At 40.9% G+C, this 24,909-nt stretch overlaps 1 protein-coding gene across 5 annotated transcripts in view; it reads left to right on the top strand.

Moving 5' to 3' along the window:
- The window catches only part of PLEKHA5 (pleckstrin homology domain containing A5), a 197,355-nt gene that overhangs the window by 157,226 nt on the left and 15,220 nt on the right, over window positions 1-24,909 (top strand). For 4 of the 5 annotated variants that reach the window (XM_058655779.1, XM_058655778.1, XM_058655781.1 and 1 more), the window contains 7 exons: window positions 5,067-5,129; window positions 6,759-6,839; window positions 6,972-7,121; window positions 13,375-13,476; window positions 18,500-18,611; window positions 19,277-19,323; window positions 21,067-21,187. In XM_058655779.1, the coding sequence (XP_058511762.1) occupies window positions 5,067-5,129; window positions 6,759-6,839; window positions 6,972-7,121; window positions 13,375-13,476; window positions 18,500-18,611; window positions 19,277-19,323; window positions 21,067-21,187 (676 nt within the window). Of the gene's footprint in view, window positions 1-5,066; window positions 5,130-6,758; window positions 6,840-6,971; window positions 7,122-13,374; window positions 13,477-18,499; window positions 18,612-19,276; window positions 19,324-19,996; window positions 20,186-21,066; window positions 21,188-24,909 lie in introns of all 5 variants that reach the window. The other variant, XM_058655782.1, reaches the window with a different exon arrangement.

The raw sequence follows: 24,909 nt of genomic DNA, 5'->3' as shown, positions 1-24,909 counted from the left end.
GACGCTGCTTCCTCATCCGCAAACTCCCTCAGCGACACTTTTGGTTTATCCTCAGAGTTACTCATGGCATCCGTGTGGCCCTCATTTTCTTTTTGGTCTGTGTTTCTGGAACCCCACAATTCACCCATGCTTTTATAAGATGCTGCAGTCTTCTCAGCATGGCTTCGCTGAACATTTTGCTGTTGACTATTAAGTGTGCCATTTTCCTAAAGTCTTTGTATAGAGTATTTGATTGTTACATACTTGGAGGTCTGCAGTACATGTGCAAAATTTTTGCTAGATATACATGTGTTTTTATTAACCCCAAGAGCATTGCAGCTGACTTCTAGAAAAGGAAAACACTGTGAAAATGCTCTCTTCTGGGGGCAGCCCTCCACACCCACCTCTGTGTGTCAGGAATAGATTTTATCTGTTTGGGTGTTATCTAAAGCTTGCTTGTGTCCTAGATGGGGTAAAATCTAAACATAGCCATTTCCTTAACTGACTGGAAGCATTTGCTCCTGGTGTTGCTGCAATTCCAACGAGGTCAGCAGGAGAATCTGCTACTGCGCATTCTTTTCTCCAGTCATGGACTTGCCTGGCACTGGTTGAGTAACCTTGGTAATCTGCAGATCTGCAAAAGAAGTCATGCACATGTCTCTCCAGTTCTGTTGTTTCTCATAGTCTCAGTGTTCCTAGCTGTGTGTTTTGCAACATCAGCTGCTTTTCACCCTTGAATTACTCTGGCCTATGATGTGTTACAAAGCTTTAGAGTCATGCAGAAGAAGATTATCTGACATGAAAAATGAATGCTGATTTTGATAAAGAAAAAAATAGATTAATAATGTAAAAGCTCATATGAGCTTCCATGGCCTCTGCTTTGGTTGTTGCCCTGGGTCTGCACCATGGCGCCATTTCCCTGGGAGATTGATAGGGTTAATGAGAGAGAAAGAGCCCAGGCTGCAAAATATTTAAAATACATTATGTGCTTCAAAATAATCTTTAGTTTGCAATTGAGAGGTACACAAAATGCTAAATATTTAAAGTTAAACAGCTTTACTTATCAAAAGAAAACTTGAAATCTGAAAGTCACCATGTGATAGAACCATTACACTCTAATGCATCACTCAGAAAACATTAACACTAGTTCTAAAAGGCGTATCAGTAGAATATTAGCTTTTTATGTGATTAAATTGACATAAGAGCTTGGCTGTTTTGTTTTAATAGATTATGTTTTCATTTTTAAAGAGGATGTATTTTTCTGATAGAACTACACACAGAGAAATCTTCCATCTGCTGGTTCATTCTAGAAATGGCCACAAGAACAGGAAGTGGTCCAGGTTGAAGCCAGGAATTCCGTCCTCTCTCCAGCATGGCTGAAGAGGATGCAAGTGCTTCAGCATCTTGCTCTGCTTTCCCGGGCACATTTGTAAGACGTTGGATTGGGAGCAGAACAGCCAGGACTGCAACCAGTGCGTGAGAACCAGTGTCACGAATAGCAGCCTCATGTGCTGTGTCACAAAGCCAGCCCTTTGCATGTTTTAGATAATAATGATAAGTCTGAATTTTTTTAAAAAGATTTGTTCATTTATTTGAATGGTAGAGTTACAGGGAGAGAAAGAAAGGGGAAGCAGAGAGATCTTCCACGTGCTAGTTCCCTCCCATGATGGCCATGATGGCTAGAGCTGGGCTGTTGTGAAGCCAGGAGCCAAGAGCTTCTTTCCTATCTCCCATATGGGTACAGGGGCCCAAGCCCTAGAGCCATGCTCTGCTGCTCCTAGGCACATTAGCAGGGATTGGAAGTGGAGGTCACCATTCAAGTTTGATAACACAGAAGTCGCTGATGACTTAAGTTACTCAGATTACAGTAAATGTCAGTAATGTCTAGATATCTAAGACTAGTCTTACATTACCAGCCTTGGATGCTAAAAGAGCAATAGATGTGTGGAAATATATTTCTGCATATTAGTACGTGAAAGAAAAAAAAATCCACACCTGGAGGCAGGAGGGAGATCTGAGGTTCCGGTGCTCCGATGGCAGCAGCCGCCACGCCTGGGTGTGGCCCAGCAGCCCGTTGGCAGGAAGTCAGTGCTGAGACGCATGCTCTCAATGCCGAGGGTTCACGCTGTCTTGCTTTCATGCAGAGCATTTTTTATAAAGAAAAGCACCAGACATGTTTCTTGAGCTCTGTGTATCAATTCATATAAATTCAAAGTAGATCTTTTTTTCTCCAGACTTACCTTGTTGTTATTTTTTTTTTTTTTTAATCCCAAAAGCTCCTGTTTGTCACAGTTTGCTTTTCTCAGGTGACGTTCTACCTTGAGAATACCCGCCTGAAGTTGATTCACAGCCACTCAGCTCCTCCCTCAGAAGCACCGTCCCGTCGCATTTCCTTCCCGCAGGATCCCCAAGATATTAAGTGATAATTTTCTTAAAGTTGGCCATACATAAAGGATCTAAAGCTGAAACGAAGCAAGAGCTAAATAATTGTGCATCAATTTGAAAATGAGTTGTGTGCATTTCTCACTCATGCCCCTTGCTTTCTCTATACTGTGTCCCATTGTTTTTGCAACACGATTAGTATTTTTTAATCACCCGCTGAGTATCTATTCTAAAAGATAAAATCATTTGCATGCCAACCTAAAGACTTAAAAACTTTTTTCCACCTCCATCAGGTGCATCTAATTTTGTCAAGTTGAAAAATACTTCCCCCAAAATCTTTTCTGGAACCTTAAAGTACGTATGAATAGAGTTCACATATCTAAAGGATATGAAAGAATGTTGAATTTTACTTAACAAACGATTTTGTTTGAACTTAGTGCCAAGACAATTTAAAAAATATTGCTACATATCTTTTGACAAGCTCCCAGCCTTCTAAACAAAACCTAGCACACCACACACTTACCTAGACCGTAGAATCTGTGCCATGCACTTTTCAGCCTTGGAGGTTTGGGCACTGCTCAAGCTGAGGTAATTTCTTATGTGGCCAGGTTTATCATTTACTCTTCTGATGTTTCTAAGAACTTTAAAGGAAGGTACATACAACTCAGAATCTATTTTGCCACATTAGCATAAGTTTAAAGAGGTGCAAATTCCTCAGAATGTTTCAGAAATTTAAATTTTTCCTGGTGGGTTGAGGATAGAATAACAAGCTTTTAATTGTAGTTATAAGATTTTTTAATGAAAAATTTATACCCATTTTCTGATACGTACAGTAATGTATATGTATGTGGGAGATGTGATTAACTTATAACTAATGAGTAGTATTTGCTGAATGAATTAATGATTAAAGAAAATTTTTAAAAACATTAAAATTGATATAACAAATACGTCTGATTTATGCGTAATATGACTGTAATGTATTTCAACTCCAAAGTTGAAACGATACAGTATTTTCCCTTTTTATGACAAACCAACTGACATGAATATAATTCTGTAATTAGATTCCCTAAATACCAGAACAAATTGCTATTTTACATTTTAATATGGAAGTTTTTCTTCTGTTGACACTGGTATTTAGGATACAACGCACACATGTAGCACTGTCTACTTATTAGATTCAAATTCCATGACTTAGTAAAGCTGTTTTGCATTTAACTTTAAATATTCAGCAAAATGTCTTTGAACTTCTTAGTAGCTTAAGATCTTTCATCTTTAATTAACTTATTAATGCAAAAATATCATTTGGCATTATCTTTTTTTCGTCATGGATCTAATCAGCCTTTTTGTTTGTTTGTTTGTTTTTTCCTATGTAGTTCTTTTATTGCATTTAGGTGCTTAAATTTAAAATGACAGTCGATCAGTTTCTTTAAAATAGTGCTTAAGAAGTCTAATTTTTGTCATTAAATTCATTTTTCATGTAATACTCATTGCAATGAAAGTTTTATGGTTTTAATAACGACTGCATATTCTTAAATAGTCACAGATTCGTTTGCATGAGGTATGTAAATACAATATCTTGAAATAAACCTATAAATCCAAGATTTATTGTATGGCTAGAATGCTTATGTTGTTAGCCTTCTGATTGCTATATCCAGAGTTACCTGCTGTTTAAATGATGCCTCCTTTTAGAGGTAAAACTAAGAGGCAGTTTTTCATAGAAAGAACTCCTACAGGTATCATGTTCTTACATTGCTATAAACATGAAGCTTTATTTTCCAAACTAGAATATGGTTGGGAAGTTGAGTTCCAATCCCCATTTTGAAAAACTGTGTGCCATTTGTGATAAACACACAGTGAGCCCCAACTCAGACCTCCCTATTGTGTTTCTTAATATCCAGCAACCAGCGTAATATCTACAGAGAAGAAACATAGTGAAAATCCGTAGTGTGACTGATGGGCAAGCACAGGCAGAACTGAGTGGCTTTGTGCCTGAGTGATAACGTGGAAGAAGCCGAAGAAGGGAAGGCTCAAAGGCACTAAGCTCTAGTTTCTTGTAACGGTAGCAGTGCTGTCAACGAAGGCAAACCCTTGATGTCATTGGTCTTTAGTTTGTAACATAGGCTTTTGGTGTGATGGGGTTTTTATTTCCTCTTTGCAATTAAACCGTCCTTTTCCTCCATTATCTTTTAGTTCTTAAGACAGAAGAACAAGATAAGTCTCTATTGTGTATGTGTGTTTTTCTATTCCATATGTGTGCGGAGTATGTTGAGGCTTCGTCAGTAAAGCTGTGCGCTGGTGTGTTGGCATTTGAATGTACACATACACAGCGTGTGATTATGCATACACTGTGAGAGCAGTTTTGACTGAAGATCTCTGCTTGATCCCAGTGTTTGATTTGATGCAGTTGCTATGATTGCATTTGTCAAGTTCTCATTGAAACAGTGTGTGTTTTCAAAACGGAGAAGGTCAGGCTCTGTATTAATTGTTTGCCCAGCTTAGCATCATTCTTCTGTACCGCTGTGAAATATTTTTCTATACTTGTAATGATCTATGTTTGAATTAAATTTCTGAGTGTATAAGAATCATTAAAACCCTGCTTTCACTATGTGCTTGGTGTAAATTTCAAGTCTTAACTATGGACTATCTTGTGTGTGTGTGTCCTAAATACGCTTTTTTAAACTGTCATATGGCATTTTTCTTTACAGCTGTCCCAAGAGGAATGTAGAGGCACGTTATACAAATACAGACCGGAAGAAGTAGATATTGATGTAAGTATCAGTATGAGATACGTAGTAACAGTGCTCGGCGTCGGTGTTGTGGCGCAGCGGCTTAAGACACCTCTGAGGATGCCCTCATCCCTGTACTGCTTTCAATCCAGCTTCCTGCTGATGTGCAGGGAGGTGGAAGATGATGGCTTAACTGCTTGGCTAGGTCTGTGCCACCCAGTGGGAGACCCAGGTGAAGTACTGGATTTCTGACAGCAGCCTGACACAGCCCTGGCTGCTGGGAGCGTTTGGAGGGTGAGAACTTCCTTGCACACAGTCCAAAGTGACACTGAGTGTTAACCTTTCCCCATCTTCAGTGCCTAGATTATTGTTCTCATTCCCATTTTTCCCACCGGCCCCCTGCCCCCCGGTCAGCAATGTAATATATTTAATGTCACTTTTGTGTAAAAATGAAAACCTCTCTGTTGTTTTAAAAAAAAGAGAAGGACAAATAGTGATCAAAAAAATTACTGTGTTGGAGCTGGCACTGTGGTGTAACAGATGAAGCTGCTGCCTGCAGTGCCAGCATCCTGTACGAGCAGTGGTTCGTGCCCCAGCTGCTCCCCCTCTGATCTGAGTCCCTGAGAAGGTGCCTGGGAAAGCAGAGGATGCTGACACCGTACATGATGGTTTTACTTGCTGTACTACAGAGCCAGCCCCTAAAAAAGGTTTTAAAAATTGAATGTGTGTGTGCGTGCATGTGCACACACACTCTTGGCTCTTAGAAACTAGAACTAAAAGCTAGTTGCTCGGCTAGGCATTTGGAATCATGGTGAAAAACGCATTCCATGTGAGAATGTGTGGATTTGACTCTTACCAGCTAGCACAGATAATTATTTTAGCAGATAAATGGCAAAGAAAGAAAAGTCACATTTCTTACTTACTTGTCACTACATCATAAAACACAGCTTTTGGGCCCGGCGGCATAGCCTAGCGACTAAAGTCCTCGCCTTGAATGCGCTGGGATCCCATATGGGCGCCGGTTCTAATCCCGGCTGCTCCACTTCCCATCCAGCTCCCTGCTTGTGGCCTGGGGAAGCAGTTGAGGATGGCCCAAAGCCTTAGGACCCTGCACCTGCGTGGGAGACCCGGAAGCAAGTTCCAGGCTCCTGGCTTCAGATGGGCGCAGCACTGGCCCATTGTGGTCACTTGGGGAATGAATCATCAGACAGAAGATCTTCCCCTCTGTCTCTCCTCTCTGTATATCTGACTTTGTAATAAAAAATAAATCTTTAAAAAAAAAACACAGCTTTAAAAAAATGTATTTATTGTGATTGGAAAGTCAGATATACAAAAGAAGGTGACACAGGGAGAAAGATCTGCCATCCTCTGGCTCACTCTCCATGTTACCCCAACAACCAGGACTGAAGCCAGGAGCCAAGAGCTGCCGGGATTAGAACCGGCACCTGTATGGTATCCCAGCCGCATGCACAGTGCGGACGTTAGCTACTAGACTACCACACTGGGCTCCATAAGTGCTCTTTTTAAGGTGTGTTTTAGTTTTGATTGTACTGATTAAAATAAATATTGACCCAGATAGATATTCCATGTTTGGTTTATATGATAACCCTGCTTCCAATTACAGGAAAAATCAAAAGCTGCTAACAAAAGACATCTTCTCTTGTAACCTAGGCCAAGTTGAGCCGGTTATGTGAACAAGATAAAGTGGTCCATGCTCTGGAAGAGAAACTGCAGCAGCTCCACAAGGAGAAAGTAGGACAATTACGTTTATTATCTCCAATTGATGTTACTCTATGTGATGGTTATCAAGACGCTGAGAACTCAAGTAAAAAGAATTAATTCAATGATGCAGAACATTAAGTATCATTCTTTTCATTATAATAGTACACGCTTGAGCAAGCTTTGCTATCAGCCAGCCAAGAGATCGAAATGAGTGCAGATAGCCCAACGGCTATTCAGACGGTGGTGTTACAGAGAGACGATTTACAAAACGGGCTGCTCAGCACGTGTCGGGAACTTTCTCGGGCCACTGCTGTAAGTCACTGAAATAGCATACAGTTCTTTCTCTTTTTCTCCTTTTCTTTTTCTCTTGGCTACTTAGTTAGAATGGTTTGGAGATGGCTGTTTATTATGATGATAGGAAATGTTATGTTGTACACTTTCACAGCAAGAAGAACGAATGAACTTTATTTCTGTAATTAGTAGGCAGGTTAATCTTTGTGAAATGCATGTTTTACGTTGAAACCAATTGCTTTAGGAAAATAAATATTTCATGAAATTTAGGTCATTTAGATAATTTTAGGGAAATGATGATTGAACCAGCCAGTTCCATAAAAGGCATCTATGAAGAGCTTTTAAATGTGGCACCATCACCATTACTGTTTCATAGCTATGTTGTGATTGAGTTCAGGTGACAAGTTTGCCTAAGAAATAACAACAGCCACAACTTTTTGACCCATAGTCCTGTAACTTTATAGCAGAGTGTTTGGATTGCCAAATTTGAAAGTCTTATCAGAACCTCTCAGCTGAGTGTTTGTGTTCAGTCTGCTTTGGAAATGCTCTGATGTGATCATTTTGCTCATGTTTAAAGCTCCTGCCTAACACAAGGCACTGTTCCAGAAAGCCCCTAGCACACCTGGCCTGTGCCTCTGGGAGGCTCGTTAGGGAGCCGCTGACCCTGTGAAGGTGCACAGATCATGTGGCCTCAGACAGCCCTTTCCAAGGCAAGAGAGACCAGAATCTCAACATTGTACGCCTTCAAAGCCCTAAATTAAATTCCTTTATCTAGTTCCAGTTCCTTAACTATACAGTGTGTTATTTATAGACTTGTAAAATTTGGTTTTGGGCTTAGCATGATGGCTTAGTGACTAAGTCCTTATCTTGGAAGCACTAGGTTACTGGTTTGTGTCCCAGCTGCTCCACTTCCCATCCAGCTCCCTATGTGTGACTGGGAAAGCAGTAGAAGATGGCCCAAAGCCTTGGGACCCTGCACCCACGTGGGAGACCCGGAAGCAAGTTCCAGGCTCCTGGCTTCAGATGGGCGCAGCACTGGCCATTGTGACCACTTGGGGAGTAAACCAGCAGATGAAAGATCTTTCTCTCTGTTTCTCCTTCTCTCTATAAATCTGCCTTTCCAATAAAAATAAATCTTTTAGTTTTTTATTTTTATTGGAAAGGCAGATTCAGAGAGAGAGAGGGAGAGACAGAGGAAAAGATCCTCCAACCACTGGCACACTCCCCAAGTGACTGCAATAGCTGGGGCTTAGCTAATCCAAATCCAGGAGCCAGGAGCTTCTTGTGGGTCTCCCACATAGTTTCAGGGTCCCAAAGAGTTGGGCCATCCTCTGCTGGTTTCCAAGACCGTAAACAAGGAGCTGGAAGGTAGCCAAGACACGGCATCTATATGGAATGCCAGTGCTTAAAGGTAGAAGATGAGCCTGTTGAGCCGTGGTGCCACCCCAACTGAATTGTAAAATTTCTATTGTCCTTTCCATTGTGAGCTCCTTAGAATCATGAACCATGTCTCATGCAGGGAAATAGTCTGTGAGCTGATAATAACTGGAACAGGAAGAAGGAGCAAGTGGAGAGTAGTCGCAGAGGACAGCACCCTGGGGCCACAGCGCAGCGATGAGTGGGTAGGGATGGGTGTGGACAGGCTCAACTACCAGCCGGTGGCATAAGGGATTTCCCTTGAGGATGGAGACTATGAAATTAGAGAGGGAAATGGGGCTAAGCTGTCAATACTCGGAAGCTATTGGGAGGCTCAGTGGCTCTGGGACAGCTGAGGCGAGGCAGCATAGGGGGTCACACTGCTATAGTTAAACCACTGACGTTTGGTCTCTGTTCTTGAAACTCCAATTTAGAAAAGTCCTTTGCTCACCAGTGGGATTCAGTGATTTAAATCTCATCAGTCAGCTTCGAATCTGATGCTCCGTCCCAAGGTGTTCTCCAGCCCTGATGAGAATCCCTGAACAGAAATTAATCTTGTTTGAGTATCCCCCTTTCTGCTTGTTACCCTATATAACCACTACCCTGGGGTCTCTTTGCTTGCCATCAATGCTAATCAGCAGCTAGAACCAACCCGCTGGAAATTTTCTTCTGAGACCTGTCTTACTGCACACAGTACAAACTGTACTGTTCATGCTTTTTTCTGAACTTACTTAGGCTCGCAGCTTCAGCTATGAATGTTAGTGTGTGCCAAACTTGATACCGGATGTGTAGCTGGCACTTGGGCGTGCTGAGTATATTTCAGTTTGAGGTAAATTTCTGCAGGATAAATTTGGGAGGGTTTTCTGATTCTTTCCTTGTGAGTTCACAATGGTGGGTCAAAGCTGAGTCCCACGGAGCACAGCTTCAGTTCAGAGAGCTCCTCCGGTTCTCCAGGTAGGCCACGTAGGTACAGGAGACTAGGACTCGTTTATGGTCACCCGGCAAAGCAGAGGTCCCTGTGTGTTTTTCTGAATCACAATGCTGCATCTCCCCTTAGCACAGGCTGTGAACCCACAGTGCACATCCTCCTCTGAAAAGCAAAGCCTGAGGTGCGGGTGTGTGTTTGCACAGTTTGCTTAGAAAATGATTCTGGAAAGCAGAGAGTGGGAAGAAGGAGACAGGAAAGAAGAAAACGCTCTTCTGAGACAGGTCCCAGTGCAGGCCGCCTTAGCTGATGGGCCAAAGCATGGCACCGCCAGGGGCCGGGCTACACTTTGTTGAAACCAAGTGAGCAAAAAGGGATGTGGTGTCTCCAGACAGCCACTGTGGTCACCTCTCTGGGGGAAATTCACCTTTTAAAACTTGTCTCTAAATTGATCAGAAACTCTCGCAAGCACAGCCTTTGTTCTCAGCAACTCAAGGAGCAGGTGGCACTGGTGCTGTTCGTACATCGGAAATGAGAAAACGCAGCACAGTGAGCTTACCACTTTATGTATTTCATAGACTCAATATAATAAAAGCTGAGCAACATAAATGTAAAGATCATTTTCATTTTAGAATCATTCTTGTCTCTGCCACACAGATGAGGCAGCTGAGGTTTGCCAAGATGACCTAATACAGAACAGAGTCGGTCCCTAAACCAGCAGCTGCTACGTTCTACAACACCTGTGCTTTCTGTTCCCTCTTACTATCTGTGTGATCACAAAACTTTCTGGGACTTAGAACCAAATCTAAATTCTCTTACTGAACAGTCTGAGGTAAAAAGGCCCTAGTCATCCTGAATATATGCTGACAGGCAGCTTAAACAGTTACTCATTGCAAAGTGTGTGTGTGTGAGTGAGTGAAAGAGAGAGGGAGAGAGAGGGAGAGAGAGAGAGAGACAGAGAGAGAGAGAGAGGGTGAGGGGGACTGAGCCAAGCTGAAGCCAGGAGCATGGAATCCCTGTGGTTAGTAGAGACCCAAGAACTTGACCTCCCTCCCAGTATGCATGCCAACAGGAAGCTAGGTGGGAGGCAAAGGAGCCTGGGCTCAAACCGGGCACTCAATTATGAAGTGAGTGCATCCCAAGTGGCATCCTGTTCCCTGCACCAAACACGCCTCCCCTTATATATCCCTGTGACAAAGAGACCGTGGGAAAACTGACAAACCGAGAGGCAGGGAAATAACCTGGGTCTGAGCAGTTACTAAGTAATGGTTGACTTCTGTTACACTCGTTTATGTTCCAAACTGGATTCTGGACAGGAAGGCCATGAGTAAACCAAAATTTTACATTCTAGACTATACACTCACTGGTATATAGGTAATGGAAGCAGAACATATGAATTGCCTTGGACATAAGTTGCTAATGTGTTCAAATTCCTCACATCTTCTCAATATTTTAAAGAGTTATTGGAAATCATGGATATAGCTACAAACTTGTATTTTTTGTTTGTTTTTATAAAGATTTATTTTATTTTCATTACAAAGTCAGATATACAGAGAGGAAGATCTTCCGTCCGATGATTCACTCCCCAAGTGACCGCAACAGCTGGTGCTGCGCCAAACCAAAGCCAGGAGCCAGGAAACTCCTCCAGGTCCACCACACGGGTGCAGGGTCCCAAGGCTTTGGGCTGTCCTCGACTGTTTTCCAAGGCCACCAGCAGGGACCTGGATGGGAAGTGGAGCTGCCGGGATTAGAGCCGGCGCCCATATGGGATCCCGGGGCTTTCAAGGCGGGGACTTTAGCCGCTAGGCCACACCGCCGGGCCCTACAAACTTGTATTTTTATAAAAAGGTCAGTCTACATCCATGAACTATCATGCAATACTCCTTTATTTTTAAAAAAGGTTTGTTTGTTTGTTTGGAGAGAAAAGTTAGAAAGGTGCAATAGCCTAGCAGCTAAAGTCGTTGCCTATACAACTTAAATATTACTGTGCCTTAATTTTCCAAGACTTGGTAGTGCATAGTAATTTGTAGCATCAAAAAAGGCATGATTGCAGCCTAGCTTGCATTAAGTGAGAGGCAGGAAGACGGCGTATGGTGCAGTAATGTCGCTGCATGGGGGGCCCACACCCCATATCAGAGTGCCTGGCTTCAGGGCCCTGCTATCCAGCTGCTTGCTAATGCATGCCCTAGGAGGCAGCCCATCATGGCTTACGTACTTGGATTCCTGCCCCCCAAACCCAGGCAGTAGGCCTGGAAAGAATTCTGGCTCCTTGTGTTGGCCTGGCACAGCTTTAGCTGTTTGCAGTCACTTGGGGAAAGGAACCAATGGATAACGAGATCTCTGTCTGCTTTTGTCTCTATACCTTTAATGTAATTGTTAAGCATTTTTTTTTAAGTCTTAAAAAACAAACAACTAGAAGGCATTTGGTAGTGAACTACAAGAGGAAGAAATTGAGATTTTGTTTCAATGTATTGTGTAACCATTCCTCTGAGTAGATTTTGTTTTAATCTGCCATTAGTTCTGGATAAGAAAAAGAAAGATCTCATTATGTTTGACACCTGTTGATGTATCATTAGTCTTAACTCTTTTTAACAAAGATCATAATATGAATGTGTTATAGTTCTATGATTTGAATATTATGTAGTCCTGGTTGATTTTTTTTTTTTTTTAAGTATCTGTGATTTCATTTTAGACCTACTTAAAGTTCTCCCTCCTCCCCCCAGTGGCTAAGTCTTATATCAGTATAGAATTAAAAGTAATAACCTATAATGAAATTCACTTATGCCACCTTCTAAATTTACACTAAGTTAGAGTTTAAAAAAAAAAAAAAAAAACTCCTGCAATTCCTGTAGCAATCCTCCTTCCCTCCCACACACTTTTTCTGGTAACCTTCCTTGGTATATAACATATTCTCAGACAAGTATACAGATGAGGTGTCTTGATAACATTAGGTCGTGTAACTAGCACGCCAGCAGGTCTCCCAGAAACAGTCCTACCTGATTTTCAAATTGTCAGTGAGTGAGCTTTGCCTGTTTTTGAACTTTATACTCAAGTATTACCATATGATATATGCTGTGTGACTGGTTTTCCTCAGCTTTCAAGGTAATTCATATGGTTGCATGATGAAAAATTAACTCACTCTCTTAATTTTACAACATAAAATTATCTTCTTTTTTACTCAGAGAACTATTGCCTAACCTGTAATTTTAAGAGTTACAAGGCTTTGCGTCACTCTACTGCTTTACCAGGCCCTAGGCAGGGAACTGGGTGGGAAGTGGAGCGGCCAGGAAACAAACTGGTGCCACTGTGAGATCCTGGTACTTGCAAGGCTAGGATTAAGCCACTCAGCCAGTATGCCAGGTCCACTTTAGTTTCTTAAAAATATATATATGTATATTAAATATAAACATTAGGTATATTATATTTAAATACTACATATTATTAAAGTATTATCTGTATAGTTCATATAGCAAGCTAAATTTGTTTTGTTTCTATTACCGTACATTCTAAGTCATCAAGTTTCTTGTGTTGTCGAAAATTCAATGTTGATAAAGCACAAGGTATGTCATGCTTTTATTCATAGAAAACTTGAAAAATGCTTGATTTATGCCTCTTCTGCATTTTAGGAAATTTTCTTCATCGTAATACTTTTTCAGCAATGGAATCAATTCGAATAATCGGTTGTCATAAATGAATAAATGATAATTATGGTATATTGTAGCTTTTAGTAAGTTTGAATACAATATCAATACAATAATAAAAACTGAACTTCAGTAATTTGTAGTTGAATTGATTAGAAAGGAGAAAATGTGTATAAAAAGATAAATGATAAACTTTTTTATTTTGTCCACTATACATGACATAATTTTTTTAATCTAGCAGAAAATTATAATTGTAGTGTTTATGGTAAAGTAATCGCACTCTGATTTTTAGGAGCTAGAGCGAGCATGGAGAGAATATGATAAGTTAGAATATGATGTGACAGTTTCCAGGAACCAGATGCAAGAACAGCTGGATCGCCTTGGTGAAGTACAGGTACAAAAAGGTTATATTTTTACATCATTTTACCTGGTTTTGATGAATGCTATACCATTAGATTTAGTGCATAAAACAATGTTTACAATGGCCACCTGAAAAATGAAGTTGAATATGTTTTAATGAGAGGAATCGTAGTATCTCACTAAGTATGTTACTCCCCTGGTTTAAAGTACTCTCTTCCCCGGCATCGGGTCAGCCCTTGAGTGTTCTATGCTGCGTCTCGGTGTCTCGGCCTTCCCAGCAGCTTCTTTAAATGTAACTTCATTGTCTTGACAAGACTCTGTATCACTTGGCACTGAAGCATTGAATTATGTAAATTTATCAAAAAATGGATATTTGTCTTTATTTATTTATTTACTTTTGTTTGTTTTAAAGATTTACTTATTTTTATTGGAAAGTCAGATCCACAGAGAAAAGGAGAAAGACCCTCCATCCGTCACTCCCCAAGCGGCCACAATGGCCGGAGCCGATCCAGTTCGAAGCCAGGAGCCTCCTCAGGGACTCTTGCGGGTTCAGGGCCTCAAGGCTTTGGGCCTTCCTCTACTGCTGTTTCAGGCCAAAGGTGGGGAGCTGGATGGGAAGGGGAGCAGCCAAGACATGAACCAGCGCCCACATGGGGTGACAGGGGAGGCAAGACAAGGACTTTTGCTTCCAGGCTGCCATACAGAGCCCTATTCTTCCTATACCTTCCTACTTGCTTTTAAGAATCCAAATTGTAAACAGGCAGTTTGGAATAAAGTTCCAGGATTTGTTTTCCTATCTATTAATACCTGTCTCGCTAGAATGTGGCTGTGATTAATGGAGAGGTAATATAGATGTTGAGAGAAATGTGAGAGCCCGGCGCAAGTATGGCAGTGGATAAAAGTCCTTGCTCCTTGAACTCCCATGTCATCCCATATGGGTACGCTGGTTCTAAGTCCAGGCAAGCCCTGCTTCCCATCCAGCTCCCTAGCTAGTGGCCTGGAAAGCAGTAGAGGATAACTCAACTCAAAGCCTTGGGACCCTGCACCCGCATGGGAGACCCAGAAGAAGCTCCAGGCTCCTGGCTTCAGATTGGTTCAGCTGCAGCGGTTTTAGGCACATAGGGAGTGAACCACCAGACAGAAGATCTTCCTCTCTGTCTCTCCTGCTCTCTGTGTGTCTGCCTTTCCAATAAAAATAAATAAATAAATCTTAAAAAAAAAAAAAGACATACTAGCCTTGAGCAGTCAGAAGATAAAATTAAAAAAAAAGAAAGAAAAAGAAAATTTTAAAGTCCCTTTATGCTTATGATGCTGTGTAAATGTTACCCTTTGTTTCGAAAGCCTGTGGGCTAAACAGACTCAGTAGAATAGTAAGTTGACGGTCGGAAAGGTTAACTCACAGAAAATAAACCACATACAGGTGGGACTCCTCTATTGCACAGTTAAGGTACCACATCACTAGCAACAAAAACAAGATGCTAAATACACTAGGACAACAGCCTGTGGAGAACAAAGATATAACCCAGATATCTGTCAGCAAGTTTTTTATGTGTTAGGCCAGATATTAAATATTTTAGGCATTGCAGGTATATATTCTGTCACATATCATTTGATGGAGTGGGGCAGGAAGAATTTATCCACAAACAAAATTCATCAAAGATTTCTTTATTTATTTGAAAGAAAGAGATCTTGTATCTGCTGGTTCGCTCTCCAAATGGCTGCAATAGCCAACCATTGTCCAGGCCAAAGCCAGGAGCCAAGAATTCCATTTAGATCTCCCACATAGTCGACAAAAGCCCAAGCACTTGCATCAGCTTCCATTGCTTTGCTAAACATGTTAGCAGGGAGCTGGATCAGAAACAGTAACCAGGACCCAAACCAACACCTGATAGAGGATGCTGGCATTGCAAGCAGTGACTTAACATGCGGTGCTATGATGCGGGGCCCCCAATGGCTCACAGGCCATTCAAAAAGGGATCGTTGGCCAGAGTGGCTTGTCAATACTGGTTTGACCTAAGGAAAAGTATTTATCATGAAAACTTATTAATTTTATAGGGCATAAGGAAAAACCTGAATGAACGGAGAGGTTTAATTGTGGTGCACCATGGTCGTCAATGGCCTGGTTAGCATCAACATGATGACAATTCATCCCATAAATATAAGTCCATTTCAATCAAATCTCCAAAGAACTTTTTTTTAAAGAGTGCTACAGTATTTTTAAAGTACAATAAAGACCCCAAATAGTTAAGACTTTTGGGGGGGAGGGAACAAGAACTAAAAGGCGCTACCCCATCCCACACCACTGTGAATGACAGCATAGCATTTCACAGGCAAACTTAAATCAGTTGTATAGTAACTTTGTGCCTCAGTTTCCACAACTAGGAAATGAAAATGTTAATAATACCTGCCTCTTAATCTTTTTAGCCTGTGTTTACACTGTAGTGGAACTTTGGTCTTACTACATTGTACCTGTTGAATATTATGATTAGTGGTAAATTAAACCTGTGAATATAGAGTGGATTGAAATTGTGTCTTTGTGGGCCCACCACAATAGCCTAGTGGCTAAATCCTTGCCCTGTTATTATATGGGTGCCGGTTTGTATTCCAGCTGCCCTACTTCCCATCCCACAAGCTTCCTGCTTATGGCCTGGGAAAGTGCTACAGGATGACCCAAAGGATTGCCACCCAAATGGGAGACCCAGAAGAGGTTCTTGGCTCCTGACTTTGGATCTGCTTGGCTCCAGACATTCTGGCCACTTGGGGAGAAAACCAGCAGATGACAGATCTCTTTCTCTGTATCTCGTTCTCTTTGTAAATCTGACTTTCCAATAAAATAAATCTTTTTTTTAAAAAATTATTTTTTTAAAAATTTTTAAAAATTATTGTCTTTGTGGGCCCGGCGCAATAGTGTAGTGGTAAAAGTCCTTGCTTTGCATGCCCGGGATCCCATACGGGCGCCGGTTCTAATCCCATCAGCCCTGCTTCCCATCCAGCTCCCTGCTTGTGGCCTGGGAAAGCACTGGAGGACGACTCAAAGCCTTGGGACCCTGTACGCATGGGGAAGACCTGGAAGAGCTCCGGCTCCTGGCTTTGGATTGGCTCAGCTGCAGCGGTTTTAGGCACATAGAGAGTGAACCACCAGACAGAAGATCTTCCTCTCTGTCTCCTCCTCCCTGTATATCTGCCTTTCAATAAAAATAAATAAATCTTTAAAAAAAATTATGTCTTTGTAGAAACTGATGAAGATATGGAAAAGGAGGGGTTTTAAAGGAGAGTAAGGGAGTGAGAAAAGTGTGGTTGTCTTTTGGAACTATACCTATGGAAAGCTCAAAACCTCTTCATCTTACATCAAAAGAATTTTTAATATAAATAAATAATTTACCCTACCCTTCATAGTAGCAAGGCTATTGAGGATTAAATATGGTGATTTTTTTGAATGCTCAGAATAGCGCCAGTTGTAGATAAGATACTACATATGGTTAAACAGTAAACATGTAAATTTAACAGAAACAGGGCTAAAGTAATAAAAAACATAGGTTAGTAGGACAAAATAAGAGTATTAGGAGAGCATAACTGTCTGGAAACCTCACTGTTGGCCACTTGGATTGCTAAAAGGTGGTATCAGTGTCTGGGCTTACTGGGACTAAAATGCTTCCTCATGCACTTACAGAGACGAACATTACAGACCTAAGCATTATTTGTTGACACTAAGAGCAGGAAATGTACAATCCATGACCTGAAATGTACTTAGCCACATACCTACTATCTACATTTTTTGACAAAGTTTGGCTTTATTGAACTTAAAAGGTATTCCCTAAGTAAGGTAGCATGGACAGTTAGCAGACACACTGGGGAAAGGTGTCCTTGACTTACAAATATATCTAGAATGGAAAGGAATTTTATCTCTGGTTTGGTGAATCCATTAGAAAAATAAATGAAGGACATGAGTAGTTACTCATAGAAAGGAGAACTCAGATTTTAAATAAGTGTTTCAGATTTTCTTTTTCAAGGTCATTATTAGTGTGTTGGATTACAACAGAAGTACTACAGTCTATATAGAGTTGTAACTGGTCTTTGCAGTTCATCCTCCCTACGTGTCCCTGCGCTCAGCGCTGCCACCTTCTGCTTGCTGCTTCCAGCCCATGGCTTGGGAAATCCAGATGACTAAGCCTATGTGATGCCTTTCTGAAGCAGCATTGGTTCATGCTTTTTAAGCTTCTGGGCATTGACTTGACAACATATTTCTACCCCCTCAGAACACTTTTTAGCTTGCTACTAAAATACTTTTTATTTTTAGTTATTAAAATCTCAGAGACAATGAAAGAAATATTTTTTTTAGATCATTTGGTGATTTATCAAGAAGAGCCAAAGAGTTTTAATAGAGTCTTAGAGAAAACTCAAATAAGCTTACTTTGGTTTCCAATGGGAGTATTAAACTGAAGACATGATGTGGATATTAAAGTAAAAAAGTGAATATAACAATAAAAGCAATAATGAAAAAGTCCATTATAGAAAAATTCTTTCAAATACTTTTTAATCCTGTCAGAATTCATCTGAGTCTATTTTACTAGCTGTCTTTCTCCTTCTTTCTACCTTCTGTTCTTTCTGCCCTCCCCTCCCTCCCATCCAAGGTCCTCAACAGATTCCTAAAACCATGAAGAGTGGGTCGTATTTGCGCCCTGTGTATACTAGACTAATATAACTTAGAATTCTGTTGGCTTATTTTTCTCCTTCAGAAGTTGCTTGGTGGGGCAGGGAGGGGGATTTTTTAACTTTAATTTCTTCTGATGTTGTGTGTCCTGAGATCGTGAATAACATGAGGAAAAGTTTTTTATAGACATAAAGTGTTAAACAGTACCTTTAACTCTAAAATTAAATTATTTTTCAACTTTGATCTTTTATCTTTGCAACTGGAGTTATAAACTTAAGAGGATTCCACAAGTCACAATGAGTATTCTTAAAACTGTACAGCACAATTCTGATTTTTAAAACAGTTAGTGGAATTTCTGACTTTAAAGATATGTTCCTATATGTGGTCTGTCCATTTTCACTGATAGACTGAATCAGCAGGAATTCAGCGTGCACAGATCCAGAAAGAACTTTGGAGAATTCAAGATGTCATGGAGGGGTTGAGTAAACACAAACAGCAAAGAGGCACCACAGAAACAGGTGAACTCACTCTGCATTTTACCCTGTGGTCTCTCAGCCACAGTCTGCTGTGCAAATGAAGTGTTCCAGCCATGCCCACACCAAAGTGATGGCTGTTCTATGCGTGTAACTGTGGACACACTCAGTGTTTCGGTTTTAGGGGTTCTCTTCCCCCTAACAAAATGTGATGCTGTGCCTATTTTTCCAGTCTGCTGTTCCTCCAGTACAGTGCAGCGCTAGCTACCCAAGGTTCCCTGATCTAGACGAGCTCTGAGCCATCCAGGTCATATGCCAGTGGATCCATAGATTGTTTTTGCTGTTGTGGACTATACTGGAATGGATTTTGTTGCACATATGGCTGGACACACATGCGTGTACTTCATAAATCCGAAGAAGTGAGCCACGAGTAGAAATTTTCCATAGCTACAACCAGATTGCCCATCTAAAACAGATTAGATTTAGCGCAGTTTTGTCTGAGGAAACCCATTTCTCCATATTCTGCTCAAACAAAATATTTTTTAATTTGTGTGTTTCAACATAATTAGTTTCAAATTCCAAAAACATTAATGAATGAAGGTACAGAAACGAAACACTTTGTATAAAATAAATGACATAAAATGATTCTTTCTGTAGATTTAGAAAGTTGTGTTTCATATAGTTACATTTTCCCAACATTTTTTGAATAGGTATGGCAGGATCAAAACCTTTCTCAACAGCTAAATACAAAAACGAGGTAAGTCAGGATTGTTTCTCTAGTGTGACTTCATTTAAAATGTTTAACACATGTATTACAAGTAACTAAGTCAAATCTACTTTTGTGGCAGAAATGTTTTAAACATGTTGACGTTACTGTTTTAAAACCACTGATACAGTCAATTGATGTTCTAACATTGTTTTCTTCTTCCCTTTCATAATGAATAAGAAGTTACTCCTGGTTTTTCATCTGTTGAAACTTTAACATTGTATTCTTTTTCTAAACAAAACAATTTGAATATTTATCATTCTTATGTTTTGTAAAAACTTGCAGGCTAAGATGTAGCTGTGTGTTAAATAGCGTAAAGAATTTGCCACTTCAAAGAGATACTGTCAACCTCATTAGAAGAGTTTATGGTCTTGAATTTGTCTCTCAAAAACTGGCAAAATAAGAGTACTATCTTTTTTGATTCTTCTATTTTTCTTAAATGGAATGCATTAACCTGTTCCAGTGTTGAGCTTCAGGGCAAAAACTAGCTACAGCTCTATTTTAAAAAATACCTAGTCATTGGCTCGCCTCGGAATGAGACTTCTCTTGACAGTATCCCTTTAAGTACCTTAGAGTACATTTGTTAATATGCCATTGCAAAGATTTTCGATATGCTTAATTCAATCTGCTTATCTAAATAAGGTGACTGTTCTACAATCTTTAGGAAGAGGAAGTAGTCCCACCTCGTCCTCCACTTCCTCGGTCCTATGACATTACAGAGCAGCCTCCCATAATCCCCCCTCTGCCCAGTGACAGCAGCTCCTTGCTCTGTTATAGCAGGGGCCCAGTGCATCTGCCTGAAGACAGGAAGAGTCATCAAGGTCAAGGATATCCAAGAAATGGATCTCACTGTGTAAGTGGCTGCAATAGCCACACAATGCTCAGTCGTCCACGCCCTCTATTTTGAAAATGTATTTATTTTACATTCAAACATTTTTAAGTTGTTGCTCCATTTTTACCAGTGTTTTTTTCCCTTTGTTTCGACCTTTTCCATTTTTTTTTGTTCCACCATTGCCATTTTAAAATTTTTTGTAATTTTTCCTATTCCTCGATTTCTTCGTGTGCTCATGAAATGGTTACTTTGCGCATGTTGAAGCAATCTGAATTTAAATATGCTGTCTCTGGATATTAGAGATGAAGTTATTACATCAGTAGATTAGAGCGAAAGGAGAACAGAAGCAGTTGTCCCTGGGACCGGTAAAATGGCTGAGAAATGAACATTCAGTCCAGGAAAACGTACAAGAAATGAAGCTGCAGATTTGGCCATGCCCTAGAAGGGGAGTGACCTTTGGAAACTGGAAAGAGAAGTTTAAAAAGTTTAAAGTACAAGGAAAACAAAGAGAAAGAAATGGGGCTGCTCTTGAGGGTAGTGACTTGCTGCTGTCTGCCAGGAGTTTATCACTAGGACAAGCCTCAGAGCACCCTCTAAGTGGAAATGTGCCGAGATAACGATGCATACACTGGAGTTACATCATGTTAAAAAGCAGTGGCTCTGTCCCTAGGAGGAATATTTCAGAGTTTTTAAACAGAAAGTTTACCAACTACAAATCTTTCAAATTGCTCTTTTTTTCTGTTTAGTTGTAACAGATGAATTAATTGTGTAATATCCAAGAGAGCTGCCGGGGCTTTTAAATGGGCAGGGGCGGGGAGTTGATTTTGAGGTAGATATTCTAAAATAAACGTCTAGATTTTTCGTTTGGCTTTTGTTTTGAAACCTCCCGTCTTCCTTTCAAGGGTCCAGACTATAGACTCTACAAGAGTGAGCCAGAGCTAACCACAGTGGCTGAAGTTGATGAGTCTAATGCAGAGGAGAAGTCAGAGCCCGTGCCGGAGACGGAGATTCCAGCTGGGAAAGGTCGGCCACGCGAATGTGTCTCCACCTTGGCTGTTTGTTCGTTTTGTCTTCTCCCTAACATTCTTAGCAATGAGCTCCACTAGTATGTCGAGTTAGCACCCACTCAGGATCACAGTTCTTTTGTCTGCAAGCTTTGGTGATGAGCTGCTGAACTAAGACCTTTTAGATAAAAGCCAAACAACATGGCCTAGAAACTATATATGTTTGCTCAGTAAGGCAAGGGGCAGCACCCCCCCTTTTTTTTTAAAAAAAAGATTTATTTATTTTTATTGCGAAGTCGATACATATATAGAGAGAAAGAGAGGAGGAGAGACAGAGAAATATGTTCCGTCCAATGATTGGCTCCCCAAGTGACCACCACAGCAGTTGCTGTGCCGATCCAAAGCCAGGAGCCAGGAGCTCTTCCAGGTCTCCCACGCGGGTGCAGGGTTGCAAGGCTTTGGGCCATCCTCAGCTGCTTTCCCAGGCCACAAGCAGGGAGCTGGATGGAAAGCGGGGCTGCCGGGATTAGAACCAGCGCGTTCAAGGCAAAGACTTTAACCACTAGGCCACAGCGCCAGGCCCAGCACCCCCTTTTTAAACACACTACCACTTCTGGAATAATCATCAAACTGGGATGAATAAGGACTAAAACAGACTTAACTGAGAAAGAAGTGTATGCCAATTTTTTTTCAGCTTTCCGTTTATGAAGGATTCTTTTTTTTCCCTATTTCACAATTATGCATAAGCAGCTAAAATAAACTTTCTTAAACTTTCTATAAAATAAACTTCGAAGTAACAGTTTCTCTTGGTGTTGCGCACCGTGCTTCCTTTGTTTTCTTGTTTAATGCTGCTCTCCTCTCAGAAGTCACTTTTGTAAAGAAAAGAGGTAGGGGAAGAGGACTGCTGTAGATCCAAAAAAAGAAGCAGAAAATACCAGATATAGCACAGTGTTTGAAACTTTATGGGACATTGGACTAAAAGAAAATGCTCTAAAGCAATTCTTGAACTGTTAGGGAAATTCAAACGTGTTCTAGATAATAGATGATAATGTGATCATGGTGCCATTGTTTCAAAATGTTGTGAATTCTGAAACAGAAGAGAGGTGTCTGATGTGTGTGTGTGTAATGTATTTACTTTTATGACTAAAACAAAAACAGCAAATGTTAAAAATCTGGTAAAAACACGATTGTTGATCATAACCAGTGGACTGATTTTGTTTTAAGACTTAGTTATGCCTAAGTCTCACACACACACACACACACAAGAGTTATATGAAAGGCAGAGCATTGAGCTTGAATAGGCTAATCCTCTGCCTATACGCACCAGTATCCTTTATGGATGCCAATTCATGTCTTGGCTGCTCTGTTTCCCATCCAGCTCCCTGCTTGTGGCCTGGGAAAGTAGTCCAGGGTGGCCCAAAGCCTTGGGACAATCTACCTGCATGGGTCCCCCCCACGGGGTTCTGACTTGATTTGGCTCGTTTCTGGTTGTTGTGGCCATTCGGAGAGGGACCCAGCAGGTGGAAAATCTCTGTGCTTCTGCTTCTCTGTGCAAATCTGCCTTTCCAATAACAGAAAGAAAAAGGCAGCACATCAGCTTAGAGGAGAAAGAGAGAAAAATCTTTTCCCTACTGGACCATGCCAAAGCCAGGACCCAGAAAAATTCCGTCTGGATCTCCCATGTGGGTGGCAGGGGCCCAAGCAATTGCCTTGACAAATTAGCAGAAAGCTGTTGTGGAAAAGAAACTGGACCACTGCAGTGGCGTAGTGAGCTCAGCGCTGGCATACCTTATGGGCTGGGTACTCATGCTAGTCCAGGCTACTCCGCTTTTAATTGTCACTGCTATTTGCCTGGGAAAGCAGCAGAGGATGGACCAAGGCTTTGGGCACCTACACCCAAGTGGAAGACCTGGAGGAAGCTTCTGGATCCCGGTTTCAGACCAGTTCAGCTCTGGCCTTTGCAGCTATTTGGGGAGTGAACCAGCACATGAACGATCTCTCTCTCTCCCTCTCTCCCTCCCTCTCATCCTCTCTTTCTCTCTAACTCTTAAAATCTTTTTTTTTTTTTTATTAAGAAGGAGAGAAACTAAGAATGGAACCAACATTCCTGTATGGCTTGCAAGCAGCAACAACTCAGCACTAGTTAGTGTTATATTAGGGACTGTGCAGCACTGGCCATGACCTTATATATAGCCTACTGAGGGAATCACAAAGTAAAAGTTTGAAAAATTCACAAGACTAATGCTTGCCTTTTTCCATAACTGGAATGTTACTGGGTCATCTAATACCCATTTTTTTTTTTTAAATTTAAGAATATGGAGGTTGCCTCTTTTTTTTTCCATTAAAAAATCCTGCCAACTTGCAAACTCAGTTTGAATACACATCTTACCATTTAAAGTCAGCTTACTTTTCCTACAAAGATGTAAGTTAAACAGAAATAGGCTCTGTGAAGATCATATCAGTATATTATTTTAAATGTATGTAGAAAATTTGACTACAAAATATGCATAGCTTGGTCGGTCCTCCCACAGAAAGTGATTACGAAGAATGAAGCCCTGTCTTTCACAACACAATGGATGCAATTTGAAGCCATTATGCTTAGTGAAATATGCCAGTCCTCCAAAGACGAATATCATGTATTTTCTCTAACTTGTGGTAGCTAGTATACAGGGTACCGAAAAATGTACTGGAATGAAATTGAGATTTTTAAAGATTTGATTATTGTTTACAGTTCATGTCTGTACTCCTGAAGAACAGTGCTTTTTCTACATACTATTTGTTGAATCCTCTGTTTAGTAAATGATTAAGTTTGTGGTTATAAATTGAAAGCATGTCGTTGTGGAAATTGAAAGAAAAGGAGGAGGATGGCAGGGAGGGAGGGAGAGTAGAGCAGGAAATGCCAGTATCCTCTTAAAGCTATATATGAAGTACATGAAGCTAGTTCTCTTATATGTGTTTAACTGCAGATAAGACGGTGATTATAATATTGATTAATGCCACTTTTAACTTTTTGAAGTATTTACTTACTTGTTTTCATTTTAGTTGAAAGGCAGAGAAACAGAAAGTGCTCTGGTACTCTCCCTACCCTCCCCTTGACTAAAGCCAGGACCCGAAAACTCACTCCAGATCTCCCCCAAGTACCTGGGTCGTCACGTGCTGCAGCCCGGGGCGCACAGGAGTTAGAAGTTGGATTAGAAGCACAGAGGCCAGGCAGGACCAGGAACTCTGAGACAGAATCAACCACATTGCCAGATGCCAGCTCACATTTTTAAAATTTTTTTCTGAGACGTATCAGCAAGATGGAAAAAGTAAAAAAAGGGATACTTAGAGAGTAATAAATTTTGAGGGAGGTACAGACGAGCGAAGTGAAGCACTAAAGCCGGCCTTCGCTTGCGGCAAGACGAAAGCCAGGGCCTGAGCAAGCTAGGAGTGTTAGCGAGGACTCAGACAGGAGCCTCGACAGGTTCACTCAGCACAAACGGATTGGGTGGAGTTTATTGAAAAAAGGAATCATTTCCTAACGAAATGGGGAAAAGTGCATCAGCGGGGAGAGGGATGTTGATTTCAGAATATGTAATAGTTCATAAATGAAATCATGGAAAGTGGGCGAAAGATTTGGATCCATCATTCTGCCTTTCAAGTAGATAAATCTTCAGGAAAAGAAATACTTAAGACATGTCACAAGTAAGATAAACTGCCAGTAAGCATATGAAAAAGTTTAGAACCGACTGATCATAAATC

The sequence above is a fragment of the Ochotona princeps genome, chromosome 27 (genome assembly GCF_030435755.1).
Source record: "Ochotona princeps isolate mOchPri1 chromosome 27, mOchPri1.hap1, whole genome shotgun sequence".
Taxonomy (NCBI): Eukaryota; Metazoa; Chordata; class Mammalia; order Lagomorpha; family Ochotonidae; genus Ochotona; species Ochotona princeps.
This window is presented reverse-complemented; position numbering and strand designations above follow the sequence as displayed.